Source organism: Varroa jacobsoni, unplaced genomic scaffold (genome assembly GCF_002532875.2).
Source record: "Varroa jacobsoni isolate VJ856 unplaced genomic scaffold, vjacob_1.0 scaffold_49, whole genome shotgun sequence".
In the NCBI taxonomy this organism is placed as follows: domain Eukaryota; kingdom Metazoa; phylum Arthropoda; class Arachnida; order Mesostigmata; family Varroidae; genus Varroa; species Varroa jacobsoni.
The window spans coordinates 87,355-115,297 of NW_019212951.1; the positions used below are offsets into that span (position 1 = coordinate 87,355).

At 38.5% G+C, this 27,943-nt stretch overlaps 1 protein-coding gene across 3 annotated transcripts; it reads left to right on the plus strand.

The window, feature by feature from the left end:
- Positions 1-27,864, plus strand: LOC111260735 (uncharacterized). 3 transcript variants are annotated; one of them, XM_022833716.2, is made up of 10 exons: positions 1-299; positions 13,545-13,756; positions 17,095-17,216; positions 17,887-18,028; positions 18,583-18,794; positions 20,737-20,911; positions 21,310-21,527; positions 22,525-22,620; positions 24,347-24,623; positions 27,474-27,864. In XM_022833716.2, exons 2-10 carry the CDS (start codon positions 13,546-13,548, stop codon positions 27,578-27,580), a joined length of 1,560 nt encoding a protein of 519 aa, XP_022689451.1. In that variant the 5' UTR covers positions 1-299; position 13,545; the 3' UTR covers positions 27,581-27,864. The 3 variants fall into 3 exon arrangements, with proteins under 3 accessions (XP_022689451.1, XP_022689436.1, XP_022689443.1); XM_022833701.2 differs by lacking the exon at positions 1-299 and adding an exon at positions 11,636-11,982; XM_022833708.2 differs by lacking the exon at positions 1-299 and adding an exon at positions 11,637-11,982 and having other exon boundaries at positions 27,477-27,864.
- The last annotated feature ends 79 nt before the right edge of the window (positions 27,865-27,943 follow it).

Consider the following 27,943-nt stretch of genomic DNA (forward strand, 5'->3'; position numbering starts at 1 on the left):
TCTATTTTTGCAATAGTAACGAAAATGACGGTATTATCAACAAGAGTGCTGACAACTAGCCTGCAAATAATTAACCGAACGGCATGGACACAGACACACCTATAAGCGCACCAACAAGACTACGAGATAGTGTTAAATGGAGTAACTTACAACTTCCTTAGACGTGATTAGAACTAAGGCTGAATAATACAAGCACTGAACAGTGTTAATAGGGCGGTACACGGCTAATATCGTATGTGCTGAATGTTAGCCTTCATTCAACTAAGGAGTACCTTTTCCCCGGACGTCTACCCCTGAAGGTAATGCAAACACATCTCCCTAACCTAATATAGTTAAGTCGGCTCTCAGCTCGTCACAGACAGTGAGCCTCTCATCAGAGGTCGTGCAAGCAAACTTTCAATCCATTTGTATTCGTTGTGGACGGTTTCCACCTAACCAACCATCACGTTTTTACGGGCCTGCCATTGTCTCCATGCTCAAGGTTCCTCTGTTTGGGCAGACAATTCATGCGTGACAATACTATGGCCAACGCTCGAACTTAATTATCCAATTATTTAGATATCGAAAATATAAGTAAAAGGAAAATTAACTATTTTTCATACGCAGTTAGAAGGTCACATAACAGGTTTATTTTTTTACTTTATAGGACATTTAATGAAGAGTTTCTTCCACTCATTCACTTGAAGCAGTTACATTATCCCACTTCGTTGACTTTTGATAAAGTGTTTAATAGAACCTACCTGCCGTTTGTTCTTTTCCCTTTGAAGGCCTTATTGTTTCTCTTGTATTGTATGTTTATGAGCAGAACTGGTAGATGTTTTCAAATCGATGCCGAAATCCGAGGCAACATTTGTCTTGGGCGTATTGCTAGAATATTGTATATTAGGACTCCACTTGAAAATTACAATGCACGTAACAGTATCGAGAACTTAATCGGCAAGAGGCAAGGTAAAAGTTTGTATGGTTGAATGCTTTAATACCAATAAGAAAGCATGTGCACGAAATCCATATCTGTTCGTACTTACTTAGTGTCGATTTCAAAGTTGAGGATTTCTCTGCCATTTTGTGACACGCAAAAATTATATCAGCGCGATGGCACGTTTCGTTCATTGTAGAAATATAAAAAACTAAGTATATATATATATATATAAAAAACTTTCTACTCAGTAGCGGTTTTGAGCTACGTCAGCAATTGAATCTATTAAGACATATCTAAGCCGCCCTGTGGTCTCCTAAGCTCAAACACTCTGTAACTCGCTTTCTGGCTCTCCACTTGTCGATCCGTTAACCGCAAATAGCGACCATGTTCGTGCGGTTCCCATCCGACGATGTACAAAAATACTGAACATTACTTGTTTCCTATACTAAAAGACACAGATAGAACTATGCTTTGGATTATAAGTCAATCGATGAAGCGGGTCATCGCCACGTCGGCAGTGGATGCTTAGCCCTTACATGGCCGATCCGAGGAGTGTGAAGACGGATCGCCATCGTGACGAGCGCGTTTACCGCTGACGTCGTAACAACCAAAGTGCCACAGGAGTCAGTTGCTCATATTTGTATGTCTACATATTTGATAATGTATATTTTTTTCACTATGATTTCAAGAGGTTAACGAAAACGTATTGATTGGTCGGCATGGTATTGGTTGGTATAACGTGGCATAAAACAACTAATGGTCGGCAGACTAAAGTGTTAAATGCTTGATGGAGTATTTGCGTCGCACGATGACTGAACAATGATATTTACTAGTGTCTCCCTTTTTTGCGTTATCTAGTTCGGTGTAGCAAATGTCCAAGCTTGCAACCAAGTATGCCAAAGGGTCTGGGGCCAAACACGTACACGCCTTTTTAAGACGCATATGTTCGTGGACTACACCAGAACGAACATCTCTTCGTATTTATTTAGTTCTGTTATCTAGTAGTAACTGACCCGATTATAAGCGGTCGGCCTTTAACCTAGGCTAAAAAACATTTTCTATCAATCGTTTCTCGATACTACTTGCAATGAAAATTTGGTTTTCACTTTCCATGACCTTCTCGAAACGATACGATTAATAGGCTAAGGATAGGACAAAGGTAGTGTGTGGACTAACTGTGTAGATAGGGAAATATGCTGCTGAAGAAAAAAGCCTTTGGAAATTGTCAGTGTATCTGCAAGTCGATTCGATCGCTAGGTTAAACTCGATTTTTTCGAAATTGTGCGAGTTTTAACGATGAGTAGTCTAGCAGTTAGCTTTGTTCAATACACATGTCAATGCAACCTGTACGCGTAGTACGCCAGATACCGTTTTCCATACAAAATCCTGCTCATACAAATATGTACCAGATTCTCAAGCGTACGTTACGAGCATAGAGAAATTGTCGTATTTTTAAGAGAAGAAAAGTGCGTTTGCAAATCGACGTACACGATCTACCCAGTTTTAGCTATATCAGTTATTTTGGCTCGCAGATACGTTTGATTACTGCTTTTAGCCCTGTTTACCGATCGCGTCTGCATGATCTCGACGACTGTCTGTTTTGCACCGTAGGGTCATAAAAAACTTCGATGGCAACGGGCGTCTAATTTGCGCTCGCCTCTATAGTGAGTATCGAGCGTCGAGCAGATTCCGTCCGGCAGCAAGTAGAGATATTCATAAGCTCGTATCGCAGGTCGCATTCGTTTCTGTTCAATAGACAAATTTTTATTTCTTCCTTTATATTTCGCAACGTACGAACCTTATTATTAGATGGTATACTAAAAAAAAAACAACTATCCGGTCAAAGACAAATAAACATGTTTTTTTCTTAAAGGAAGCGCTCATTTTCAAGAATGATTGGTGCAGACAAATAGCATCCTGTTCTCTGGCCTAGTAGTCAAAAAAGTCTCTAGCTTTTCTGTATTTACAGGACTATGAGAATATGCCATCGTTTTATTAGTAAGGTATTGTATATCGGTGTTGCATACTACAGTGTTTATGTGATCTTTGACTAACATACAACAATATCTTGTTTCACCACAAAACCCAATGATTTTTTTTTGCGCGTTCCAAACAGAAACTAAGGTGGCGCCAGATGTACCGCCATGGCAATATTTAAAATTGGTAAGCGCCATGTTTGTAAAAGTTCTTACGAGAACAACTAGCGCGTCTCAGTCTTCGTTACAGAGTCAGGGGCAAAAGTGAAAGTCCAAGTAACTCTTTTGTACTAGTGACTATGATACGTTACTTCAGGGTAAAATAAAGGCTATATCAATAAAAATACCTAGCAAAGTTGTCTGAGTGAACTATATTTAACCCATTGGGCTGAACCCACGAATCAGCCAGATGTCCACACGCAAACGCAACACATTAAAAAAAAATCACGAAAGTCACAGTAAGCATTTCATTAAATATAAAAACACGAATGACTGCCGGCGCTTCAACAGCCTATTCCATTATACCTGGTATTTTCTATCTAATACTTTCTTCAGCAAAGCATAAACAAATGCATCCGGTGGTATGTACATTCAATTTAGAGAATCGCTTCCTAAATCTCTTTCGATGCTTTATGTCTTCGAAGAAAAACGGATGATTGACACGAGAGGGCAAATTTTCATTTTGAAGTATTCGACCCAATAGAGTAAATTTCGTCGTGACTCTTCCGCCAAACGATCGATGTAAGGTTCTAATTAGAAGAAAGTAAACGATTGCTCTATCGATTGATCATATGTGGGCAACAAACACTGTTGCTGTCAACAAACACCGTTACCTTTCACGTATTTCATTTCACGTAAGAATCCACGCTTATTATTCAACAACTGCGACATATGTAATCGCGGTGCGCAGAATTGCCCTTTCACCGAAAACCTATTCAACCGATCAGCCTTCCTATATTTACGCAATGCTACATCGACCCATCACAAGTAATCGGCAGCGCGTACATACAAACAGACTTATAAAATTGTCTTTCATTTGTCTGTTCGATTATTTCAGCGTTCTTAGATAACGTTTGATGAAAGATAGATTTATGTTTTACTTAATTTAGGCTAGATGTTGTTTTTGATAGTTTTCGAATTTTCTGGTAGAGTGGGGCCATCCGCCGCCGCCGCCGCGACTTAGGCAAGCGTCCACGTCATCCTGAAAAATAGCCAGAGCCTTGTCACAATAAATTGTGATGAACGGCCTTGCCTTTCGCGCCAGCACACGATCAAACAACGACCTTATCGGCGTCATTTGTATTGTAGACTGTAACCTTAAGCAAGTTCACCGTCTCTCGACGGGTGAACGGCAACACACAGCGATTCTGCAGGTGATACACCTGCGAAGATTTGTAAAGATCTTCATTTCCATCATCTATCTTACAGCTGGCGTAAAGTAAGTGGTGAAGAGAAGAAGCAGCAGCAGCAGCAGCTTTACACGCAGGTGAAACAGGTTGCACAATCTTTAGGTTAAACATTAATGTCTGACACGTATGACTGATATATATTGATTGTCCCGAATAACAACAGCTATATCAGCGCTTCCTGCGATAGGCCGGCCGGGCGACACTGGTAGGTCGTCCTCCAATCATTTTCGATACGGCGAAACAAGAACGCTCTGAGTTTGAACCCGTCGTATCAGGAACGACAGGGATAGGCGCTTGTCTGATGGACACTCCATACCTGCAGGCTGTTTCCATCTATCATACTAGCGTCACGAACATATAGGTTCTGTCTATCTATACTAAGTGTTGTAGATGAGCTTGTCCCTATTTATTTGCATATAAAATATATCGGTAGGATTATTTCCACGATCCTATCCACCTTAAACAAATAAAAGACCGCACGCTCAACCGAGCAGATGTGTATCTGTCAATCTGAGTTTTCTGTTTAATGCCGCGGTTCGATTTAAATCGTAATAGTGATATTAATCGAATACTTCATACGGTTATCGATGCTATCTCCGTAGTGCTTTGCTTATCTTAAAACACATTCACGCACGTACAGAGGCATTATAACCCGATCTTCACGTTCATCTGTGAAGACGTAGATCGTAGGAAAATCATCTCGGTGTTATTCCAGAAGTAATTGCAATAAACATCACTCTAGGTCCCATCTGATTATGACCGGAAATGGGTTCTCAATAAGCGAAGTGTAACACTTAACGATCTCAGAACTTCACTTCAACTTAGTTCAGAAAAGTAATCCATTGCATTGTATATAGATATATACCGCCAATTTTTTCTCTATGGTGATAAAATAATTTCTAGTACACTTGTTTGGTCGTATTGTATGAAATTTGCTTAGCACGATTATTGGAGATAAATGACGCCGTAAGATGGAAGACATTATATCAATGTATTCGTCAGAGACGCTCTCGTTCGTTCTAGACGAGCCAGCTACATATAATTCATATGGGAGAAGACCCGCATAAGCTAACAAGGTGGGGTTATACGAGGCTTAGGTAAGCCCATATGAGCTAACAATGAAAAAAAAAACAGCGCTCATACAACACAGCTAAGGCGAGAAGACCTTTTGTCCTAGTAAGGGTTCCGGCGACGCTTTCTAGTCATTTGCTGCCAAGGTTGCTATGCGAGTCATCATATTTCTAGAGTTTGTAACATAAAGTTTGCCTGCGCTGTGCGAAGTCAAACTTTAATATGGACCGAGTATTGACACACCATCGAGTTCTCGGGAACTGAAGGGGAACAGTCACAATGTGTATACCGTTTTTTAAAGCCCAGTTGACTGAGCGAAACGTGTGTAATGGCAACGAATATACATGATTTTGTATAGATAATTGTCCAGGGTTTATTCTGACTCATGATCATAATTATTCGCAAGGTAGTACTGCTTCGTCCAGATGATAAAATCTTTCTAAGGTTTATTATGACGACAACGACGTCCGGCTCAACGGTATATGTCTAGGCTGAGATTTACATGTACGTATATGGGCATTTCTACTAGACTGCGCGCTATTCTAAGGCTATTTAGTGCTTTCAATTTGTTTCTCTGCAAAACAAATATCGGACAGCATCCAGTTTCATATATGTTTGATATACAGTGGCTCCAACGCGACCATGTGATATGACTCAGTATAATGGTTTCATGAAACTATAGCTTCGGAATAGGTAGGGTTGTGGTAAACCTGGAGATTTGGTTTATTTGACGTTCAATAAAATTCGATAAAAAATACTAAACCGTATCAAACACTTTTTCATCTTTGAAGACGTGATCGAAAGAGAAATCCATTGCACGATATGTGTAATTATTGCGCACCTGAAACTTATTTGTATAACCAATGTTCCCTGTTTAATAAAGGGGCTGGCCCATATCGCTCCCTTCCACTCTTCTGCTCTTAGTTGTGAGTAACTTCAATGCTCTTGGGTTATTTAAAGGCCTAAGGGTTAAGTTACAGTTCTAGCCCTGTAAACGCTAGCTAACCAAAGCTGACATATTATGATTAAGTATATAGATAGGCAAATTTGGATATGCATCTCGTTGAACTACACTAAGTTCAGTTCCCTGTGTTGCAAGACTGGTTAGCAGTTCTCTATTGTGTTTTTAGGTACTGTGTTTGACGCTATGACGAGCAAGAATCATGCTCTGAAGTAACCAAATAATGATAACTCATAAATTTTCATAATAACATACAGGTCTCATGTTAACTTAAACAGGATAGCGTCGAAAAAATCAGATATATTCAACAATACTTCTTGGGATTTACAAAAGCAAATCTACCCTTTTTGATTCTACTAGAGATATCTGTCATCTATGATAGGTTCAACCTATATAATAGAAACGAAAGTTATATTCGAAATGACCATACAAGAGTCAATGTTGCATTTAACAAGGAGTTTCGTCTGAGTATATTGAAAAAAAAGTCTATAGTTCGAGATGACAAGAGCTCGAATTCTTCATTTTTGTCTTCAAATCGCGCTGTACTAGGACAAAGCAGCGAGTGTTACTAATTTAATAAATGAAGCTTAATTAGGGAACCACAACACAGTATTTTTATGGATGATCCATTCAACGCCTATTCATCGAAGCCCGACTTGTCCTACATCTTTGATAGATTTTACCATGAATATGGCCAATTAAATATCAATAAATTCCGTGTTAGGATGGCTACCTTATGGTTCAAGGGGCCGTCGTATTCGGGTAGCTTTTGTCGCTAGCGGGTCGATGCCCATTACATATTCGCTACTTTTTAATAAATGTTTCATGCAGTTGATTCTACCCGGCAAGAAAACAGAATATGCCAAGGCCCAATTCCGAACCTAAACAATCTCAGACGTCTTAAAGTCTATTAGGCACACACGTTATTACTGCGGCATCACGAGGGCACATATTGGCTGCTTTATTTTCGGTGAAACGGGCCTCTTCTCTGTAAGGAGTTGTAAGTTTCACACTGCCTAATTAACGTATCCTTATTTGTGCACGAAAAACAAGCGTAACTATTTAATTCTACTTTGAAAAGTTAGCAGGTCAGGCAAAATCTCAATCTCAAGATCGAAATCTGGTTTTTTAAAAAAAAGTTCATCATCTGGGATTATCTATGTATAGTTGGGCGTCTGTCTAACTGGTAGATGTATGCCCTTATATATCAGTTCTAAATTCACGCCATTTGTATTCATTATATATTCAGAAAATGAATACAAACGGAGTAAGTTTTGGACCTCCTGGACAAAAAATACGGAGACCAAGTTAAATAAAGTTCTAAAATAAACTGTTTGATTAGTACGATAGGACTTGAAATTGGCACGATCGCACTGAAACACAGTGAAAGAAACAAAAGTGGTAGCTGTAAGTAGTGTTTAGTAACTTCTGACGCTTTTCTTAAACTAGAATCTTGTTCTTCTTGGGACCGGCGCTAGCTATGTTTAAGCACAACCTGAATGCTTTGAGTATGCCAGAAAGCTGTATCTGAATGTCTGTGCTGAACCTTGAAAACAAAGCCATATATGTGCATATATATTTTTTTAAAGTATAACTTTGAAGGTACCGTGCAGCACTCTTCAATATCAAGTAACGACGGGGGGGGGGGGGGGCTAATAATATTCAAATTAGTTTGGTGACTCTACTAGCATGTATAGATTCACATTTGTCGAAGTAGAGCTTCAAGGAACTCTTTAAGATGCCCCAATCGTCTGCAGTCGAAACTCGTTCACAGGAGGGGATTCTTTTATTAATAGCCATTTTAGGTAAAGTATTAGGAAGATGACATTGAATACTTTTGCGATTCAGGTTTGATGTGCACCAGGCGCACACATGTTCTCTGTTTTACTGTCTAACTAAATAGATATGTCTCGGTAAATGGCTGTTAAGTTTTTTTTAATTTCCAGAGAGTGAGCGGATATTTGAATTGCATCATAGTAGGATCCGATGCTTCGGACGATTCAAAGCTAATATAGCCTAAGTTGTTTGGTGTTTGAGTCAATGCCACTTTTCGTGTGGTATCATGGGTTATATGGTACCTACGTTTTACCTACATTTAGCCAGGCAGGCGTCCAGGTATCGATTCTCAATGTTCGACATGGCGTGTTAGTTAGACATGTTGAAACAGGACTGCGTGGCCAGAAACTGTACAAGATCTTGGGTACTAAACATTAATTTGCAGGGTAATACTGTTTCAAGAAAAAGAATAAATGCGAACGATTTATTTTTTGCGCCTATGGTACTGATGATACGCGTTGTGTTTGATTGTAGACGAGCCATTTTTCAAGTATTTTGTCAAAATTACAAGTATTCCATTTCTCGTATCGTGTTCTATGTTAGCCTGCGTGCGCACTGAACTCTGCTGCAAAGCAACGAGAAACGCGCCACACGAATGAAGTATGATGCCAGTTATATAGAACCGCTTTGGCATGCACTATTTGAAACTACGAAAATTTCGAAGCTAGGCTGCGTACAAAACCGCTAGTTTTTGGGCACGATGAAATCCCCATCAGACAAAAGCACACGTTTGCAAAAACTAACATCCGTAAAGTGACGTTCGAACAGCTTGACGGCCCGTGTAGTAGTTAAGTTTCTCGTATCATATACAATGTTACAAATCTCGTTTCTTATTTAGGATAAGTATTGATTAGTCTAATAAGTATAATACTGCACGTAAATATGTGTTGATTTGCTAATTTTGGAAGAAAACTTTTGTAATTTTTGATTTTTGCGAAAGTTGGCGCAGAAGGACTGTTGATGAATCCCTGGGAGAGGGAGCAGTCTCCTTGTATTGAATGAAACCAATCGTACCTACTTGCGTGTCGAACTATTCACCAAAAGCTGAGAGTTCAGCTGCCTATGGAAGGTCATTGTACCTATTTGGGGGGGGGGGGGGCAGCGTACATTGAAGTATCTTATTTTTAAAGTATAAATTAGATCAGCCTTATGATCGTTAACAGGGAGTGCGTCGTTGGGTGTAGTGAAAAATAGCTTAGAGTAGAACAAAACCAAGAAGGTTATGCTGCGAACTTGATATGATCTAAGCAGCCGGTCTGAGCTACTTCGGTACAACGAAACGGTAGTTATAATAAAATCTGAAACCGAAATCGATTCTTACTCGAATGGGAACTTCATTAAGAAGCGAAGAAATGAAAAGCAGCAAATTCAGGATAGAGGTTTTCTAGCACTCGTACTAGATGCTGATTGAAACTGGGCCAGTCCGAGCAAGAGATTACCATACCATGGAAAGATTTGGGTTTTGAAGGGCGTTACGAATGACTGGTGCGAGGCTGCTTCCATATTCTATTTAAAGGACTAAACATACTTGTTTTGCTTCGAAAAACAAATAGGGACTGCTAAGAACAATGAATATCGTTCTAGTCACTGTACGGGCAAAATCCACGCAATGGAAGCGGAAACTACGGTAGCAATAATTGGTTTCTGCTGAGGCCCAACAACGGTACACTGAGGTACTGAAAATAGCTTGTTACGGAAGGAAGACATTTGCTAACCAGCCACGCAAAGCTCTTTTCAAGCACACGTAACCACTGGCTGAAATTGTAACGGTTTCTTCTTCGAACGGTGCCTTGCCTGGCATTTTTCGTTACTACTTCACAAACCCGAAGATTCAGGGACTCTTCGTAGCAACTATAATTCCAAGCGGTGTGTTCAACGTTGTTACATCAGAAAACGGGACTTGAACCACGATAGATATTTGCTATGAATCTGTACAGGCCAACGCATCTACTATTATATAGTAACGTGTGAAAAAAACATAAATAATGTGCGGTGACGACTAGGCCCTCACATAACAATCAGCACAGCTGATAATGATTCATATATTGCTGTCAATGAATAGTCACCAAGCAAACGGCGTAAGGATCCATATCAACGGAAGCTCTATGGCGCGTTCCCGTAATACATATGGATGGATCGTTTTATATAGTTGCATTGGCGATACTATAAATGCCGGATAATATACCGGACAGTAGCTACTTTATCTGGTGACAAAACGGACAGAAGCTGAAAGCCGCAACGGCAGTAGCAAAGGATAGCAAAATTCCTTTTTCCGCAGGTGGAGGGCACGACGATTTTGACTGGGCGGGTGGGGTCGATCCAAATCGTGTACATGTGTAGATTAGTTCGGAAACAGTGCGCTACGCTAACATCAAAGCATTTTGTCCTGTATATCGTTGCAATTCTGTGAGCTTCTAGTATGAGGCCAGTAACACTGGGACCGAGTCTTGTGGATGAATCTACTGCTTAACTTTGTCATACGTACATGTAGAGGGAATCGAGGGCTGATCGCGGGGAGTAAGAAAAGGCCCGTCGCAGTAGCGCCATAGCTAGTTAAGGCCATATTTACTATAGACGAAGTCAACTTAGTGCAAGCCTTTGTTGTAGACCACAGTTTATGATCTTACTTAATTCTTGGGACATAAAAGTACAAAGTATGCTATATCGCAGGTACAAGCACGCAATGCAGAACCAGCGTCAATTTAATGGAAACTCACTGTAACACTGACATGCACACGCGAGAACACAACGACCCATGTGTTCACATACATGAGCGAAACAAATACGTTCCGTGATCCGGCACTTTGAGACCTGACCTTTCTAGTAGTTTAGCAATCTAATTATGTATCATTTGTCACGAACCCCATATAGGTATGCCTTTTATCCACCACATTTCTTGATAGCGTTGAAACCACTGCGTGGCAGTGTTCCCCCTGTATGTGCCGCTATAACGTATAGCTTAAATATAACGATCCTATAGGGAGTAGAAGATTTCCATACGACGAAAACGTATTATTTTTCCTTGCTTACGAATTTCACATTTATATTGTGCAGCTAATAGAAATATTGACGCCAACAACGACGACAGCATGATGCAGGCCTCTTTTTTAACGTTTCAGCCTGTGCGTTAACATATATATGATAGACAACGGTTCAGTAATGGTACGGTAATCGTAGCACTATACCGGTGCTATAGCTACCCAGTGTGAGTGAATCACTGAGTTCTGACTGGCTGGTTGGAAATGTAATCAAGGTCGATTGGATCTTGTTTTCTCCTTCCACTGCAGGAGAGCAGAGACAGCGTGTTTGTGCGTCTTGACGTTGTGTGCGCTATGGAGCCTTGCTTCGTCTGTTGCGCGCTGGGCCTGCCTTCAGCCACATTTTCAATAGTCAGATAAACTCTTTCTGCGATCATACTTCTCTCAGCCATGCAGTGATGACTTCAACATAGCCCTCTATTAGGTATCATCCCTTTGAGAATCAAAAACGCTTGGCGTCTTTCTCAACAAGTGCTCACGGTCAGTCGCTAAAAATATAAACTGTCGTTACGTCTAGACTAGTAATTCAGATTTATTATAAATAGAACAAACAGAAACAGTGATATGTAATGATAGAATAACACTGTGTGTCGTAATATATTCCTGTAACCGATGGAGGCAAACGTTCTGCGTGCTAGGACGTGCTTCTAAAATTGGTTGCCGTTAGTATATATCGTGTGAAAAGCCCGTCAAGCGGCAGTGATTACGTCTTGGCACAGGAGTGACTATCTAAAATGCTCGTCCCCTGGATTTGCACAATTGAAATGCGGAGGTTGGTGTTCACGGTGTGCTCATTTACTTTTACAGATACGGGAAGATTATGTTAATACAATATCCATAGTGATCAGCTTCTATCTCGTAACGATTCTTTTACAGCCGACAAGCCCCGAAAGTGAGGTGTTTCGGCTTGACTTTGCGACATCGTGGTATAATCTATTAACGCCGTAAACAAAGAAAAACTTGTTGCCAGGCGAGGAACTCGCTTGGGCTTTATATACACATATATATATATATATATATGTTTATTTATAGCTAGTTTGGATAATTATCAGAATTGCGTTTATAGCGCAACGAGCAAGTTTCCAAGGTATTCAAAAACAAAAGGAACATACTTACTAAATTCAAGTTCGATTTTTATACAGTACAATATAGTACGTTGCCTTTTCATGGCACTTATTACATGCTATCTCTGTGAACGAATACATGATCGATCGATTTTTTTTTCTGGACCGGGCTTAATTGTAAACAGCACCAAAACTGCGTATAAAATAGGCTCTACCTCGAAACCCTAATCAATGTCTGGGTGCTAGGCTGTAATTCTTTCTTAAATATGAGGCAATTAAATGAAAAATCCCCAGTCAACGCTTCAGTGGCGCTTTTTAGGTAATTTCTTTGAGTAACATCACTTCTAATTTTGACCTAGATATTAATATTATTGGCCGTAATTCTCTCATAAAGCTCAGACTTGTTCTTCAGTTATTACGTGATGCATAATTTCACACTGATGACCTCACAAGTGCGAAGATCAACTATCCAATATTTAGTGAAGACGCGTAACCTTCAACAAAAATCAAACGTATTTACGTAGAAAAACATCTCATATATGTAGAAGCATACATAGGTTAACAAATAGTCTTGCAGAAAGATAACAACTTACGTTAAAGTACCGTCTGCGATATGCCTCGTTATTTATTCTTGTTATTGTAGTTATCCTGACCGGTGCTTCGTTGTCTTCCTTCGAGTATTCAATGACCTTGACGTTACTATTTTAGGATCGCATTGTGTTTTTGGCGCACTCTTGTCGCAGGTGGCTACTTCCTTCGATTAACGATTTTTTTAAAGCGTCACGCATCGTGCCTGTTTTGCTACTTGCGAGAAAAATAATTTCCAAAATTCTATGCATACCTTGAACGACCCGAGGAACCAAGTAGCGAGGTGAAAACATCAATCTTCTACCGTGTCATTTCTAATATGTTCGGACACGAAACATACAAGTCTATCTAGTACTGAAACAGGACTAATATAATTTTATCTGACCCAAAGGCGGCCTATAAATGATGCTAACGTATATTGCACCGATAGATTTCTCTCACCTGGCCCTTTTTGGTATCGCCTTTTTACTAGATTAGAGATCGGTTTTAGGCCATGTTTTAATCAGTCAGCCGACTGACGTAGCGTCTTTACGCGTAACACGCACAGGTGCAAAAAAAGTACATCAGCAAATAGGTCAAGGGTATCCTAGCAGTAACACATGCATTCTATCGATTAGTCGACCTTTTCTTTAGGTGGTAGTTCTTTGTGTGTATGGATATAACATGTGGAGATTGGTTTCAGAATGCCAACAATCGTTTCCGCCGATAGCATCTCGTCGCTGTCAAGCCGAAGCCTCGGTGATCCGTTCGTTGAGATCGCTTGGCTTTCAACTGTTACACTTGAGCAGTATGAACGACTCATCGAGAGGGATGATTCCTTCGCGCATGCCGTGCTGCGATGGCTAAGTGGATGGTTCTACAAAAATGACCGGGCTTCCACCGAGGAACAATGCAGTACGTTATTCAGGTTTCTCGAAGGTTACAAGTTGGACTCACATTTGCTTGTGGCCCATTTTTATTCAAACAATTCCCGTAATAAAGTTTAGAATTTTTTTCTCAATTTAACCATGCCGCGCTCATATATATTGTCTTATTGTCAATATTTAAAATTTGCCGGCTGATGCTAAGTAGAAAATTGTATCATTATTTGAGAACTACTGGTTCATGAGTAAAGTCAGGGCATGCTTGTGCAGAGAGCAGTCGCATCATCGTTCGATCATGATTCCAAAATCTTGGATTATGATGAGATCGATCTACTAGCATCGATGAAAATTTGGAACTATGCTGTTTTGTTTGGTACGGTTGTAACTCTCCTGTCGGAGGCACTTTTAAAATGATGCCAACAAAAAACAACAACGGAATATATTTATATAGGTCCTTCTTGGTTACAACTTTTAAAAATTCGCGGTTTTATTTCAATAGGATGGGCTCCCTCGTCTGTCTTCGTAAGAGTTATTCATGTCGTTCAGTTTTTAGCCACTCTTTTTGATACATCTGGCCCTATTTCTGAAATGGCAGAACAAATATTTTCTAAGTTTGCCCAGCGTGCGTCGATTGTGGTAGTACCCTCTGCTTCTTAGGTATTTTCATACGAACAAGTCAAGCGGACTTATGTCACCTGATCAGAAGGGCCATATAAACTTATCCCACTTAAGGAACAACTGCTCTGACTCTCTAATAACACGACGATATTTTCAATGACGAGGAACAGTGAGCCATGCTGATGAAACGGCATATCTTGCAAACTTCTTCCAACGATTTGGGTTACGGGAATGCCTAAGATCATCTCCGAGTTTACAGTCTCACCTAAAATAACGTCGGTGGCGCCTCCGACCCAAATCCAGCTCTAGGCAGTGGTTTTTTGGGTGTACAAATCCCTTTTGTGAATAGCTTGAGGATTCTCGCTTCCCTACAGCGGGCAATTTTGTCTAAAACCTGTTTTCGTCGCTGCTCGCTCAGGCGGTGGGCTATTGTTGTATTGTGCACTATTATACTACAGGGAGGTTGCGGGGGCCTGTTTTAAAATGACATAAAAAAACCACATACAAGCCCAATTGGACCAACACAATGTTGAAACAAGTTGCAGCTACCGTAACGTTCTATCATTGAAATGATTCACTATGGTCGAATACCTTAGCATGATTCGCAAGGTACCATTTATCTAGCGATAATATAGGGTGATATTATAATCAACCGGTGCACCGTTTACTACTAGGAATGCCTGATGTAGATTTTAAAGGGCGATACATATTTTGAACGTTTTCGTAACTGCGCTTTTGATTGATTTTATCGAACAAAGTTTAAGCTGTGAAGCTAGATGGTTCAATATGGGATTTGAAGATGATTCGGTAAAATAGTCCAATCTAGCTATTTTTTTTTTTACAGGAACAGATGAAAAGTCTGAACTTCTAAACATCTTTTATCTTCCCTGAGCCTTATTTAGCCACTGAAATAGTCTTCGCCTACTAAAAGTACCTTTAAAAAAAAAGTAAAAAAAAAAAGAGAATATTTGTCCTTATTTTTGCGTCAGTACCATGTTTGTTGTACGATTAATGATCGATATTTTGAGCACTTGCTAGGATATTATCAGATAACCTATTTAAAATATTAATTATTTCTCGAATTTTGCTAACACACTCAATCGGTTCTTTATGGCTTTCCTCAACTAGGGCCTGATCTAGCATTTCGCTAGCGTCAGTAAACCTTAGCTGAAAAAATGGAAAAGTAAAAACTTAAAAGTAGTTTTTGCGATATTAATTTTCTAAGATTGGAGTATTTATATCTAAGATATCCTTCGACCGATCGCAAATACTGCTATCGGTAAAATCGCATATTAATTCTGCATGATCGCATTAAAAAACTGCTTCATTTACTACAATCCATCATCCCCTAAAAATTGATAAGCCATTTTTCTATATACACAGCCAAATAATAAGAGACAGTTTTTCTATTTGGAATTATTTGTTTCTATAGAAATATTTCTGGTAAATGATCTCATTTAACCTATTATCATTCTTTTAAACAACTGAATGAATCATACGAATAATAATACATTTAAGACTAAAAATGCTGCGAAGTTTTTTTGAAAAATCATTTTTTTTCTGTCAAACGACTCCTAAATAGTGAGGCTCTGTGAAACTAAGTCGGTATATGGAGCTTCGCTGAACTTCCAGTCAAGCGTGCCTTCCACAATATATCAAATCATCTGGAAGAAAAATCTTTGCGAACTTCTAGTCTTTCCTGATTAAATACTGCAGATTGCAATTGAAAATTACTTTTGCCTAAACGTGCTTCAGGAGGCAAGGCCAGAAGAATTCCATAAACAGATAGCCTTTATACACTATGCTAACTGCACACGGTTTAATGCTTAAAATTCGAAATAAATTTCGAAGTAATGCCGGCCAAATTCGATGTTCTCTATTACAGTCCTCCGATCATTGAAACGTTCACTAACTCTTTTTAGAAATTGATACGAGTTCCTTATCTTAATCTTCTCTTAAATTTCATTGATTATCCGAAAACTTGTTTCTTCGAGATGATTTACTATCCTTTAGGAAGAGAGGAAATTACAAAGGAATGGTAGATTTGATGAATACCGGAGGTTGGGCTAGGATATGCATGGAGTTTTTCTTTGCAAAAAGCGTAACACAAATGATGGCTATCAAATTAGTATACCTTGTAAGGATAATGCACCGCAGTTTTTTTTATCTATGCATACACTCAATATACAATTGACTCAGATGTTGAAGAACGCCGAGGTAAGACTAGCAAGTAACACGATTGTAGCCCATCCAGGATGTTAATTTTTAAGGATTTAAAAGGTTTACTACAGTATATTGAGATTGGGAAAAATAATCTTGAATTCGTGTCAAAATTTACCTAACGTTTTTTGCATAAAAATATATCTTTTAATAAAGTCTTGTAGCGAGCTTCGTTGAAATGAGATTTCTGTCGAAGGGGATTTTTCCAGGTCATGTTCTGTGACTTTTCCGTGTGGTCATTCCAAATGATTAATTCATTGCCACTCAAAACAAAACCGCATCAAACAACTAGATTATTGTGGGTGATAAAGTAAAACTTGTGCGAAACAGTCTGGGTGAGGATAATAGGCGTCGATTTCTGTCAGAATACCCGTTTAATTTTCATACAAGTCATCTGCTTTCCTCTTATCTCGATCGCACATGAGACATATAAATTTAAAACGATAAGAGTAACATCAATCTCATGTAAGTAATTCTTTATTTCGTAATATCCACAACATCGCCTAAATCGTGCTTTGTTCGCATTTCCAGATATGCGGGACATTTCTGTAGAGAACTTCATGATGAAACTTGAAACAGGGGTAATGCTATGTCGTATGGCTCAACTCCTGGTAGCTCAAGCGCAGAATCTTGGTCGACCTATACTCAATCGGGCAAGTTCGAAAGGCATAAGTGTTTTGACAGGAGACAACACAACCTATGTCGACAGATATCATTAGAGGGACAACAAAACTGACATTATTAATATTACATATTTTTTTAGTGGACTATTTATGGCATATCGTGTTGGCTTGTCCATCATAACAAGTTAAACAGCAATATTGTTAATCCTTGAAGTCAAACGTAATTACTAAATAGATCGAAAACAGATAAATATACGACTGCCATTTTTAAAATCAAGCCTGACCAGATAGATTGACAATTCTATATACATATCATACACAATTACATTAGCATATGTGTGCTAGGGCCTACAAGCAGCTTGGAACTACAGTTAGCTGTAAGTAAAATAAACTAAAGTAACTTATAATGCCTTCTGTTTAAACTAGTAGACGGTTTCAACTTCAACCAGAAAAATATAATCGCGTGTGACACTAAAAAATAGTTACTCTATTTACTCAGTGTATTACCTTTTATCATACTCCTGACTGGTGGATTATCTGTGTTACTTACAATATACTCATCTTGCAGTACATTCCATTTGACAAAAAAGTTTGCATCAATTCAATTAGCCAAACAAGACGCTTTCGTAGAAGTACAGTCAATTTTATAGGGCTTATTGAGATAATTCTGAGTAAGAGTACTGGTCTAATGCTATTCCAGTGTGTTCCTGCCTTCGAGTTTAAGCCATGGCTACACGCGGCTCCGAAAAGTTTTTATGCTCGTGACAACGTGGAGAATTTTACGAGATGGTGCCGCAGATTTGGAGTTCACGAAAGTGTCCTCTTCGAATCTGATGGACTGGGTGTGTAGAATTTCTTAGGGAATTCTTCTTGCCTTTACCTGCGGACTTCGCCCCGCGCTGTCCAGCACCTGGGCGTACCGTTTCCGTCGGAAATGTTCAGTTTAGAAGTATCCAATATTCAGCATTACTTTAGTTTGTTTTTCGTGGTAGCCGGATTGTAGGAAAGGCCAGTCAGAAAAGGATGCCCTGCACACAATGGATGGAAACAAAAAATAATGTTATAGTGACAAGAAGAGATTACAAACTCAAGGACGCTTTGATTTGCCTTATCTTCTTTATGGGTAACTGGTAACCCCAGTAGTATGAAAATACGAGTTAGTTTTAGAAATGCGTTTTTGTAAAGATATCTTATAAAAATTTCGCTTTGTTCCAATTCCTTAGCAAAGATCAGTTCTAGATGTTTTTCTGACAAAATGCAAATCTTAGGTAGAAGAATTCGTAGCCAGGACACCGCAAAAGCATAGTCCTTTTCTTTCCCTAGACGTCACCTCGGCTCACTTAGGTCTACTCAGCTGCTCTAGAATAAATACTGATGTGGAATATATTTTCTTTAGTGATGCATCAAACTCCGCGTTACGTTCTGCTTGTTCTGCTTGAGCTATGCCGCCTCTGTGCGGAGCTCGGTGTGGATCCACCATCTGTCGAGGCACAAAAACGTGACAAGAAGGCCCGCGCACAAAACGAACACGAAAGAAGCAGACGATTAGAGCGGGAAGACAAAAAACGGCAACAACAGGAAGAAGCTGACCGCATTCAACGACAAGAGGTATTCTACGGTTACATAGTATATAGTAACATATTTGGAGTTGCAAATCGCATCAGCTAACTAGAAGATCCTTATCTATCTTCAAAAGAACAGTAAAATTAATACAAAGCATGTCAATGGATCGATAACAACAAAGAACTGGGCATGAATATGTGCTTGAGCGTAGTGACCAAATTGTGATTTAAGTGACGAATGAACACCTCGCATGATCATCTTATAGCCGAGCGATGTAGGCTCACCTAAAGATCTAGCTGAACGATTGTCGAACACGAAAAATTGACTGGAACATGTTCTTTAGATGGAAGATGCTATTTCGAAGCTTAGCGGGACATTTTTTCTCTAGACCGTGTTTCCTGTACTAGCCGCACCTATTTCTGCAACTTTTTGCCGTTGTAAAAATCGAATAAAAGGTGTCAAAAATACTGCGTTGGCACCCGATATACCTCTTTAAACTCCGAACTCAAGTTGGAATTTTGTGATTCGAAAGGTTTGACGACAATTTGAAGAATGGATCAGCTATTTAAAAAGACTATAGACATTTTATAAAACGAACATTCTATCAAACTTAGGGAGGGCACACTAACATAAAAAGTAATGAGTGGGAATAGGAACGTCGTACCAGCGGAATTGCTAACCGGAACTTATGTAGCGGTACTCTGGAGTGCTGAATTGCACTTAGCACACGTGTGCGATCGGTAATAAATTTCAAGTAGAAATTTATTACCGATTATTACCGAGAAGTAATTAAAAAAGGGAGCTCAGAGGGCAAATTGGTTTTTAGACTTCGAATTTTTTTGTGAGTTTGCCAATGAACAAGCGTGTAGGAACGGGGCATGGGTATGACGGACTAGATATGGACGGCGCTTCTAATACGTACGACAAGCTATGTGATATTCGACGTCATCTATATTATTAACTGTTTTTCGCTTCGATGATATTTTCGTTAGACTCCCTGAGAATAAATGCCCCTGTTTTGTGGAAGGGTATTCTAAAATATAGACCTGTATATGTATATATATGTATATGTGAAAACGGTTATAGGTCTGAACGTTTTGATTTGTGTTAACGTCTAGCAACCATTTCTAATCTTTTAATGATGGGTTGAGTTTAATTTTGATATCTTTCCTAAGTATAGGTAAAGCATGGTAAATGTGGATAGTGATCTAAGAAAATTTCTAAATTATCCCGCTTTTTAACTCTCAGGAAAAATTAGCTTAAAATTAGCTCTGCAGTTCACAAAAAGATGTTAAACATAGTATAGGCGATCTGTCTTAGTAACGTGAACATATCCTTACTTCTTTCTGATTATATTGGCATGTTAATTTGTTGTGAAGTCCCTGGGATGCTTTGACGGGCAGCAGGAAAAATTGCAAGAACGTACAAATCAATTTATTCAATATTCATCTCTTTTTCTTATATAACAGTGCGTGTTAGACGTAAAATGGCCCTGCTGTATATGCGTACAGAGCTTATTTTCGCCTTACTTCGAGGCAATAGGTTTTTTGTATGCGTGCGCACCATATTTTTTTTTTAATAATTGTATGAGCTTGCTTGCGCTAAATCAGCCTGTTCGCTTTTTTCGAGTCCACTGATTTTCTAATGCAAAAAAAAATGTTTCTACACTCATTCTATTGTGTTTCTGCCTGAAGCCGCTGACCAATCGTCCATGGCTATTACGTCCTAGTAGGCGCCTCTATATCCATTGAAGCCATGTACAAACGAATCGATCTAACATATAGGAGCATTGTCTTTTCAAAGTGGCGTCCTCCAACAGTGTGTGGAGTCGATGAAATGCTTCTGGAACAGTCTGTATAATATTTAGTGCGTTGTTTGTCGACTGCACCTAGATCCGCTGTGAGCGGACATAATCCTATATATCAAAAGATGTTATAAAACCCCTGTGATGTTTTGATTTGTCGGTTTGTGGTGTTATTAACTGAAGATGCTCGATGCGGCTATGAGGTATGCTGAAAAAGAACGCGTCCCCAAGGAAAAAAAATTTCAAGAAGGAGACGGAACTAAGTTGCAGACAAGAGCTGAAGAAGTGGAGTTAAGTTTGAAGCAACAGTTCGAGGATTCTCACCAACAGAATATCGCTTCAAGTGAAACATTCGAAGGTGACTACATGTTTAACAATTTAATTATAAATATGTGTCTAGATGCCTATTTACGCGTTCTCGTTTATACTCTGAAAGGGAAACCCAATTCGCCTAAAATATAAACTAATGTACTACTGTTTATCAGAATAGACCTGGCCTGATATTTGTTTCAGTGTCTTCGTAGCCATCGGGCTTCACGTTTCATGTTTTCTTGCATCAAAACGCACAGAAGCCTTGTGAGAAAAGAGAACTCAGTTGTGTATTAATAGAGTATAAAAACAGCTATTCAGCCGTAGTCTTTCATAGGTGCTAGAGTACAATTGTTGAAGTTAATTTTTTTGATTTACCAACTTGTTTTTGCTTTCTAGAGGCGACTAAGCTAAACGGCTATATATATATATATGTAAATATTTTAGACTTGACTACCTCGACCATTGCTCGTGATTCAGGCACTCTCACTGCAGTTTGTTACGCAGAAAGCATCCTGATGAACTGTGTTGATGCTGAAGAGGACCACATATCAGAACAGGTCGGGCAATTGGGCGAGCAATCGTTTCGAAGCCGACTGCCTATCCCTGTGAGAAAAATCAAACCTGAAATTGATCGACAGCCCACCAGCATTTTGGATGAAAAGGTTATTGACTTTTACTGACCGTTAAGTAAAAAAACTTAGCTATAACGATCCAGTTTGTAGGAACGTTCTTACAAACACTTAGGTTGTTTGTGGGTGATAGTGAACTTTCAATGAGTGCACAAGCTCTCCGTATAGAGAGTGGACATTTCCAGGGATACTGTTGTCAGTCAGAAATCTGCGATTTATAGTGGCAGATATAGTTATAGATAATCTTGTATTCACATTTCATTTATTATCTGCTAGACGTTGTTTATTTGTGGCCTGTTTTAATTAGGTTTTTTTCCAAGTATTTTGTTTGTCCGTGTTTTGTCGCTTTCAATGATTAAAACGTAACAATTTTTTCCCACTCGTGCAAAAACCATGCCGGTTCAGCGAGCTGCTTGCTTGGTACGATGCCGCTGGAAAACGACGTGTCTTAATTGTAAGCACTCTTTGAGGATGAGATTTAATAGTACCTTGCTGTTTTTGGCTGGTGTATTTCGTCACAGAATAATGTGTTTATCCAAGCTCTGCGTTAGTAAGTGGGCCTGAATTATTTTTATATGTCGTATGTAAGTTCTAGTTCTAAATAGCATCTCCAAGGACCCTTCTTGTTTATAGTCTTGGGTTATATTATAGACGCAAACAGTTAAATTTGAATGTTAACACTGGCCGTTTCACACTTAGTGGACTTGAAAACTCAAATTGCGTAGTTCAGTACATCCATTTTAATTATACCTATTATATGTTTAGTCAGAACAATTTCTTCGTTTTATTATGTGTGTTTATAATGTGGCACATAATTCACACAGTTACTAGCTAGTTAAGTTTAACTTTAGCTTGAAACAGTATTCCTGCAAAATTATAAACCGCTAACCTAAGGAACTTGAATCAACGTCTTTTCTTTTCTCTATATCAGTGGATTTATCAGAGAATCTAGACATCTGGATTTACATTTATAGAATTATATTTTTTATGCTTATTTAGTTTTCGTCAATATAGCGTATTCGTTCACCAGGTAAACACTATTGTCAATAAAGTGTTAAAGGGCGCCAAGCTACATCAACTTTCCGAGGGAAAGTATCTAATCAACAACCGTCAGTTCCTTGTTCGGGTAAGTTTTTAGATACTTGTTCTCGCAATAAACTCAATAAAAACCTCTACTTATTTATAGAGTTTATTTAACATGTTCAGCTCTAGTCTGTCTTGTGCTAAGTACTGAGCGTGTTGCAGATCCTGTTAAACAATTAACCACTTTCATAAGAATACACTCTGAGTAGAATCTGGTGCCACAGACGGCCATTTTACCATTGCACCATCTCCAAAAGCACCTGCCAATAATTTTTTAGCGCTTATATATTACCGTCTGTAATGTTATAACCTAATCTTTAGCAGCTAACGTTTCAGTTTTTTAATTTTTTATTTTTAGACGCCAATAGCGTCCATGAAGTTTGAAGTACACATTGTTGTTGTTATTAAGATAAGATAAAAGGCTCTTTCGCAGAAGATTTGTAATCTATATCTATAATTACTTAACATTATGTCTATACCAAAATGTACACATTACTGTAAGGTATGGAGGGGTATATTTATATACAAAAGTACATTAAAAGGCTTGATACAGTATCTAGTTCATATGTCTATGACATCGATGGTCAAGATGTAAAGCCGTCGTTGAAATAAAGCGAGTTGAAGTATCCGTCATAGATGAACTATACTATACATCTGACTCTGCTTCTATCAAATATATCAAACGTGGAATGAACGTCTCTATTTAAACACAGTTACGGGGCTAAGTGACTGTATATTGAGCTCTCGATCGTCCTTACCACTCCAAAATTGTCTTCTCGGGTTTTAACCATGAAAATAAGTCTTCTTCATTTTTCATCAAAGCAAAGCTAATGTTATCTAAGACTGTGCTATTATATAGGATATATATGTACAAGGAAATTACCCGGAGATATATCTATATATACACACATATATCTATATATATACACGTACAAACATATATATACGCGTTTCAAATATAAATTTCGCTCACCTTTTAGATTTCAGATATATTTTAACAAATGTAGAGTTGTTTGTCTCTATTCTGGATCTATGGAGAAAATCTATGCAGAACTTTGACAAGTTAGAATATTTGAATTTTCCTAAGGTGCAAAATTTGTTTGTATTGAAGACGGAAGAAGACGGAAAATCAATTAAAACAATGATGACATAATTTTAAATCCGAACACAAATGCTGGATATGATGCGAAATCCTTTGCTTCTTATTTAGTTAAGGCTTCGTCAGAGAACATGAGGATTTCATTATGAAACATGGGTAGACTAAAGGCGCTCCATTATACTTTAAATGAGTATTAAAATAGACAGATGTTTATTGTGTATAAAGGTGTTATATCGGTCAGAAATATGGCCTTAATAGGATCCATAGCACTTGAACGGCTTAGTAACGGGGTTTATTTGGAATGGAAAGTGTAGAACGTTAACTGTATATTTTAGCTAATAGGAACATTAGATAGCTCTTGTGGATTACAGTCGCATGAAGGCAGCCTAGGTGAAAATAGAAATAATCTTATTTTGAACTAATAAACATTACAAAACAATTTTCGATTCGCTCGACAACGCCGGTTGCCTCACTCTGAACAGCCATAACGTTCAATCAAGTTTTGATTACGTGTACAGACAGACACGCTTAACCCAAGTTTATATTTTGAGAGTATAGAAGGTGCGGAAAACGTCCATGAGATAAAATCAACGCAACATACGCTAACAGCTCTGCTGTTAAATGGATGATGTTATTATGCAGCGCGCTGATTTATACCCTCCGTTTTTAGTTACTCAATGAAAAGCAGGTTATGGTTCGAGTTGGGGGAGGTTGGAAGAGCTTGGAGGACATGCTGCGGCCTAGGAATACTGGGCAGGGGCCGCTCTACTTTAAGAAAACGGCCAATTTCTCCACAGCAACAAATTCGATCCCCGCTCTAGAGCCGTTTCCTAAAGAAAAGAGTATTTCTTCATCTGGTTTGTTACTCAGCAAATCCACGGAGTTAATAATGGCTGCGAGTATATTGCCAAAGCCGCAAACAGGTGGATCGACTACCAGCCTAAAAAGTGAGTAGATTCCAACGTTAATTTGTTTCTAATAGTAACCTCTGTGAGGTATTATAACGAGCCAAGTGTGCACCAAATACTAACTTATTTATAACAAAGCGCAATTTAGAAATTATTTAACAGAGAGTACATTCACACGCCAGCTCACGCACACTGCCTTGCAGTTCCTCGTTCAAAACACGCTTTCGATGTTATTTATGGGGGTCGACTAGATTAGCATTGAAACAAAATCATGTAACTTTGGGCAATGGCCTTCAAATTTAGCGTTGTGCGTACGTTCCGCCGTCAGCTTCATATTCGGCCCGCTCTATTCACCCGTAGCATGAGACAGGAACGTTGCTTCTCTCTAACAATTCAGAAAAGTTTGTACCGTGAAATACGGTGGTCGCAGAGTCGTGATGATCGTAATGAAATAGAGAAGTTACCAAGGCGGGATTTCAAGAACAGCGTGACGATTCTACAGCTTGTCATCAAATCAACCGCGTCTAAATGCGTATTAGTCGAGAAACTAAGAGCCAAACCCGAACAGCTTAGGAACGGTTAGGTCCTGCCCGGCGTGCCTATGCGGCGCAGGACTTGTCAAAAAATTAATCAAATCTGGCACCATAACGGCACTGTCTCAAGCTGTGACAGCGTGTCATATTCATAGTAATATGGCGCTGGATGTCTAGCTAATAATATCATGTGGGTCCAAAAACCTAGGAAGCTAACTAGAACGCACGGAAGTCTTCCAAAAACCAAAAATATTTTTTGATTACAGTCGTATTCATTTCATTGTCTAGTATGTTTTTGCAGGGGCATTGAGAAAAGCTAATTCATATATCCTTTACAAACTGAAAAATCTGTTAAAGCTAAATCTAAAGCCCATATAGGCAATCTGATGAAACGAAATCAAGTGACTTACATTATGTAACAGCGTTCTTGCTCATCTGGAAACCTTGTCTGGCATAAGTCTGTCTTATGCTTAAGGAAGTGTTTTACAAAAATTAATTGCTCGAGCGTTCCTCAACGCCCTTGAAGTTTATCCGTGATCGAAACTTCTCTGCACTTACCTCATTCTAAAGTGATATTAGCATTGTGCCAATCATTCTCCATAAACATTCCGTTTTGAAACACACTACTTTAGGTAGACTGTAACGATGTGGCGATAAGACGTTACAGTTAGTTCTATTAAGTTACTACTAACTGAACCCAAAAATTTTGGCAAACTATTTTGGGCATAACCCAGTATCACTCAACTCGCTTGATTTAGCCCTACAGGCGATTGAGGTTGCCTTAATATTATATAATGTTGCCAGAGTGAATTATCATTTTTAAACTAATGTAAGATGGCTGGTTGCGGAAGTGTTACTTTGTTTTTTAGGAAAAAGTTGTAATTCCAATTAAGGTTTGATAGTGCTTCCCATATATATAATGTTAATTGAACTTGACACACACACATACTCTGATATATTTATTTCTTATAAGAAATGTTTAAAGAATACTTTCTTTAAAAAAAGAGAAAAAGTTCTTGGAACAATAAAAACAGGACATAATGGTGATGTTTTGCGTTACAAACTGGAAGTCAGATTCAAATATTTTTGAAGCAAGGACATTTACTTTAGAAACATAGCTATTTGCGAAAGGCACACAGCTTTGCACCAAATAGGATAACTATAAAAATATGCCCCCATATTTTAATTATAGATAAAATACAGGTGTAGCCCATTGAACGAAGTCCCTAGTATGCTCTACCACATTAAATTTTGTATCCTTCGACTGTGTCAGTCTTCTACTAGACATTACCTAGCTAGCTAAATAAGTAGTCTTGGACAAGTCGGCCCTATAGGAGCAAAACGTTGTCACATATTTTGTACATTCTTTGTACAAGGAACAAAATGAATGTATTTATCTTATTTTATCTAAAGACATTATAATGTAGAAAAAATGTACGCGCTGCAAAGGCGATGTCGTATATTAAGTCCAAAACGTACTAAGAATGAGCAGTCACGTTATATGAGTATAGTAATCCTGTTTTTCGTTTTACTACGTAGCAGACTTCTAGCTAAAGCAGTGTTGATAAATCCAGAAAGGTATCAATTTAATTATAACTGATAAGTGCTCCTACTATATATATATATATATATATATATTAAAACAGCTTTCAAATTATCGAAATAACTCGTAGAAAGTAAGTTGTTTCGATTTCGTCATACACAAGCTAGAAAGATGCATAAGTTCGCCTTGTCCTCTCCGATCCTCAAATATAATAACCGGGATATTACAATCTCTTTATAGGAAAAACTTAGTACAAAGTTAGATGAACGTAACAGTATAAATAGAACAGCATTAGCCTTTAAAGCTAAAAATGGCACAATGTTAAGCGTCTTGATGATCTTATAAAAAGGGTAAAGCTCCCAATAATTTTTCCTCGATGTTGAATGGTACCTGCTTTCTATCCGTACGAAGTATATACATTTTCCTTAAAACCTTACAAGTACTTTCATGAAAGTCTAGTTCGTTAAACTCTATTTAGAAGGAAAACCGGAAGCTGAAGAATGAATGTTGGGTGTTCACGCTCTCGATGTTACCCGATTTAGTACTAGGTGTTAGTTCATTGCGTACGGGGTCCTATCCAGAAATTCGCAAGTTAGAAAGTAATAAAATTTAATACGCAACTATTAGGCCTGCAACAGAAGTTTTGCTCGTACGTTTTTCTGCTCTATAGTAGATCTTAACTATTTTTTAAGCGGTTACACTATTTAGCTATTTCTTCACTGTTTTTATTAATGATAGTTAGTCAGGCCGAATAGCAGATAATGTTCTCTATATTTAATATAGGGGTGTTTTTCTTTGTGTTCTTTATTTTAGTAGAAAGGACTGATGCTACCGCAAGATTGGATAGCTCGGAACATGGTTTTTCCGTCGCATCATCAAGGATTCCTGTGGGTTACCGTAGCCGACCTCGATGGAAGTAAATGACATATAATAGGCGATAATATATAGGCGAAGTGCTCGAAGTTCAAAAACGAAATTGCCATTATCAGCCAGAGCACCGAATAGATATGTAAAATATACTGTAGGATTAGACATCGTGCAAAATTTACTAGAAGGGTTCGCTATTATACAGAAAAACATAATTTCCTCAATAAATGGAAATCATTGGACGCAAGCAGAGTTGCTAGCAGTTTCAGTTTATTTGAGAACTTTGCTTCAAACACAAAAAATAAATATGGAACATTTGGCCCAACACAAACTCCAACGGTGTATACTTGGTCGATTGAAGTAAACAATAGGAGTCCTTTACTTACTCTGAGAGATTTAAAAACTTACTTATAAAA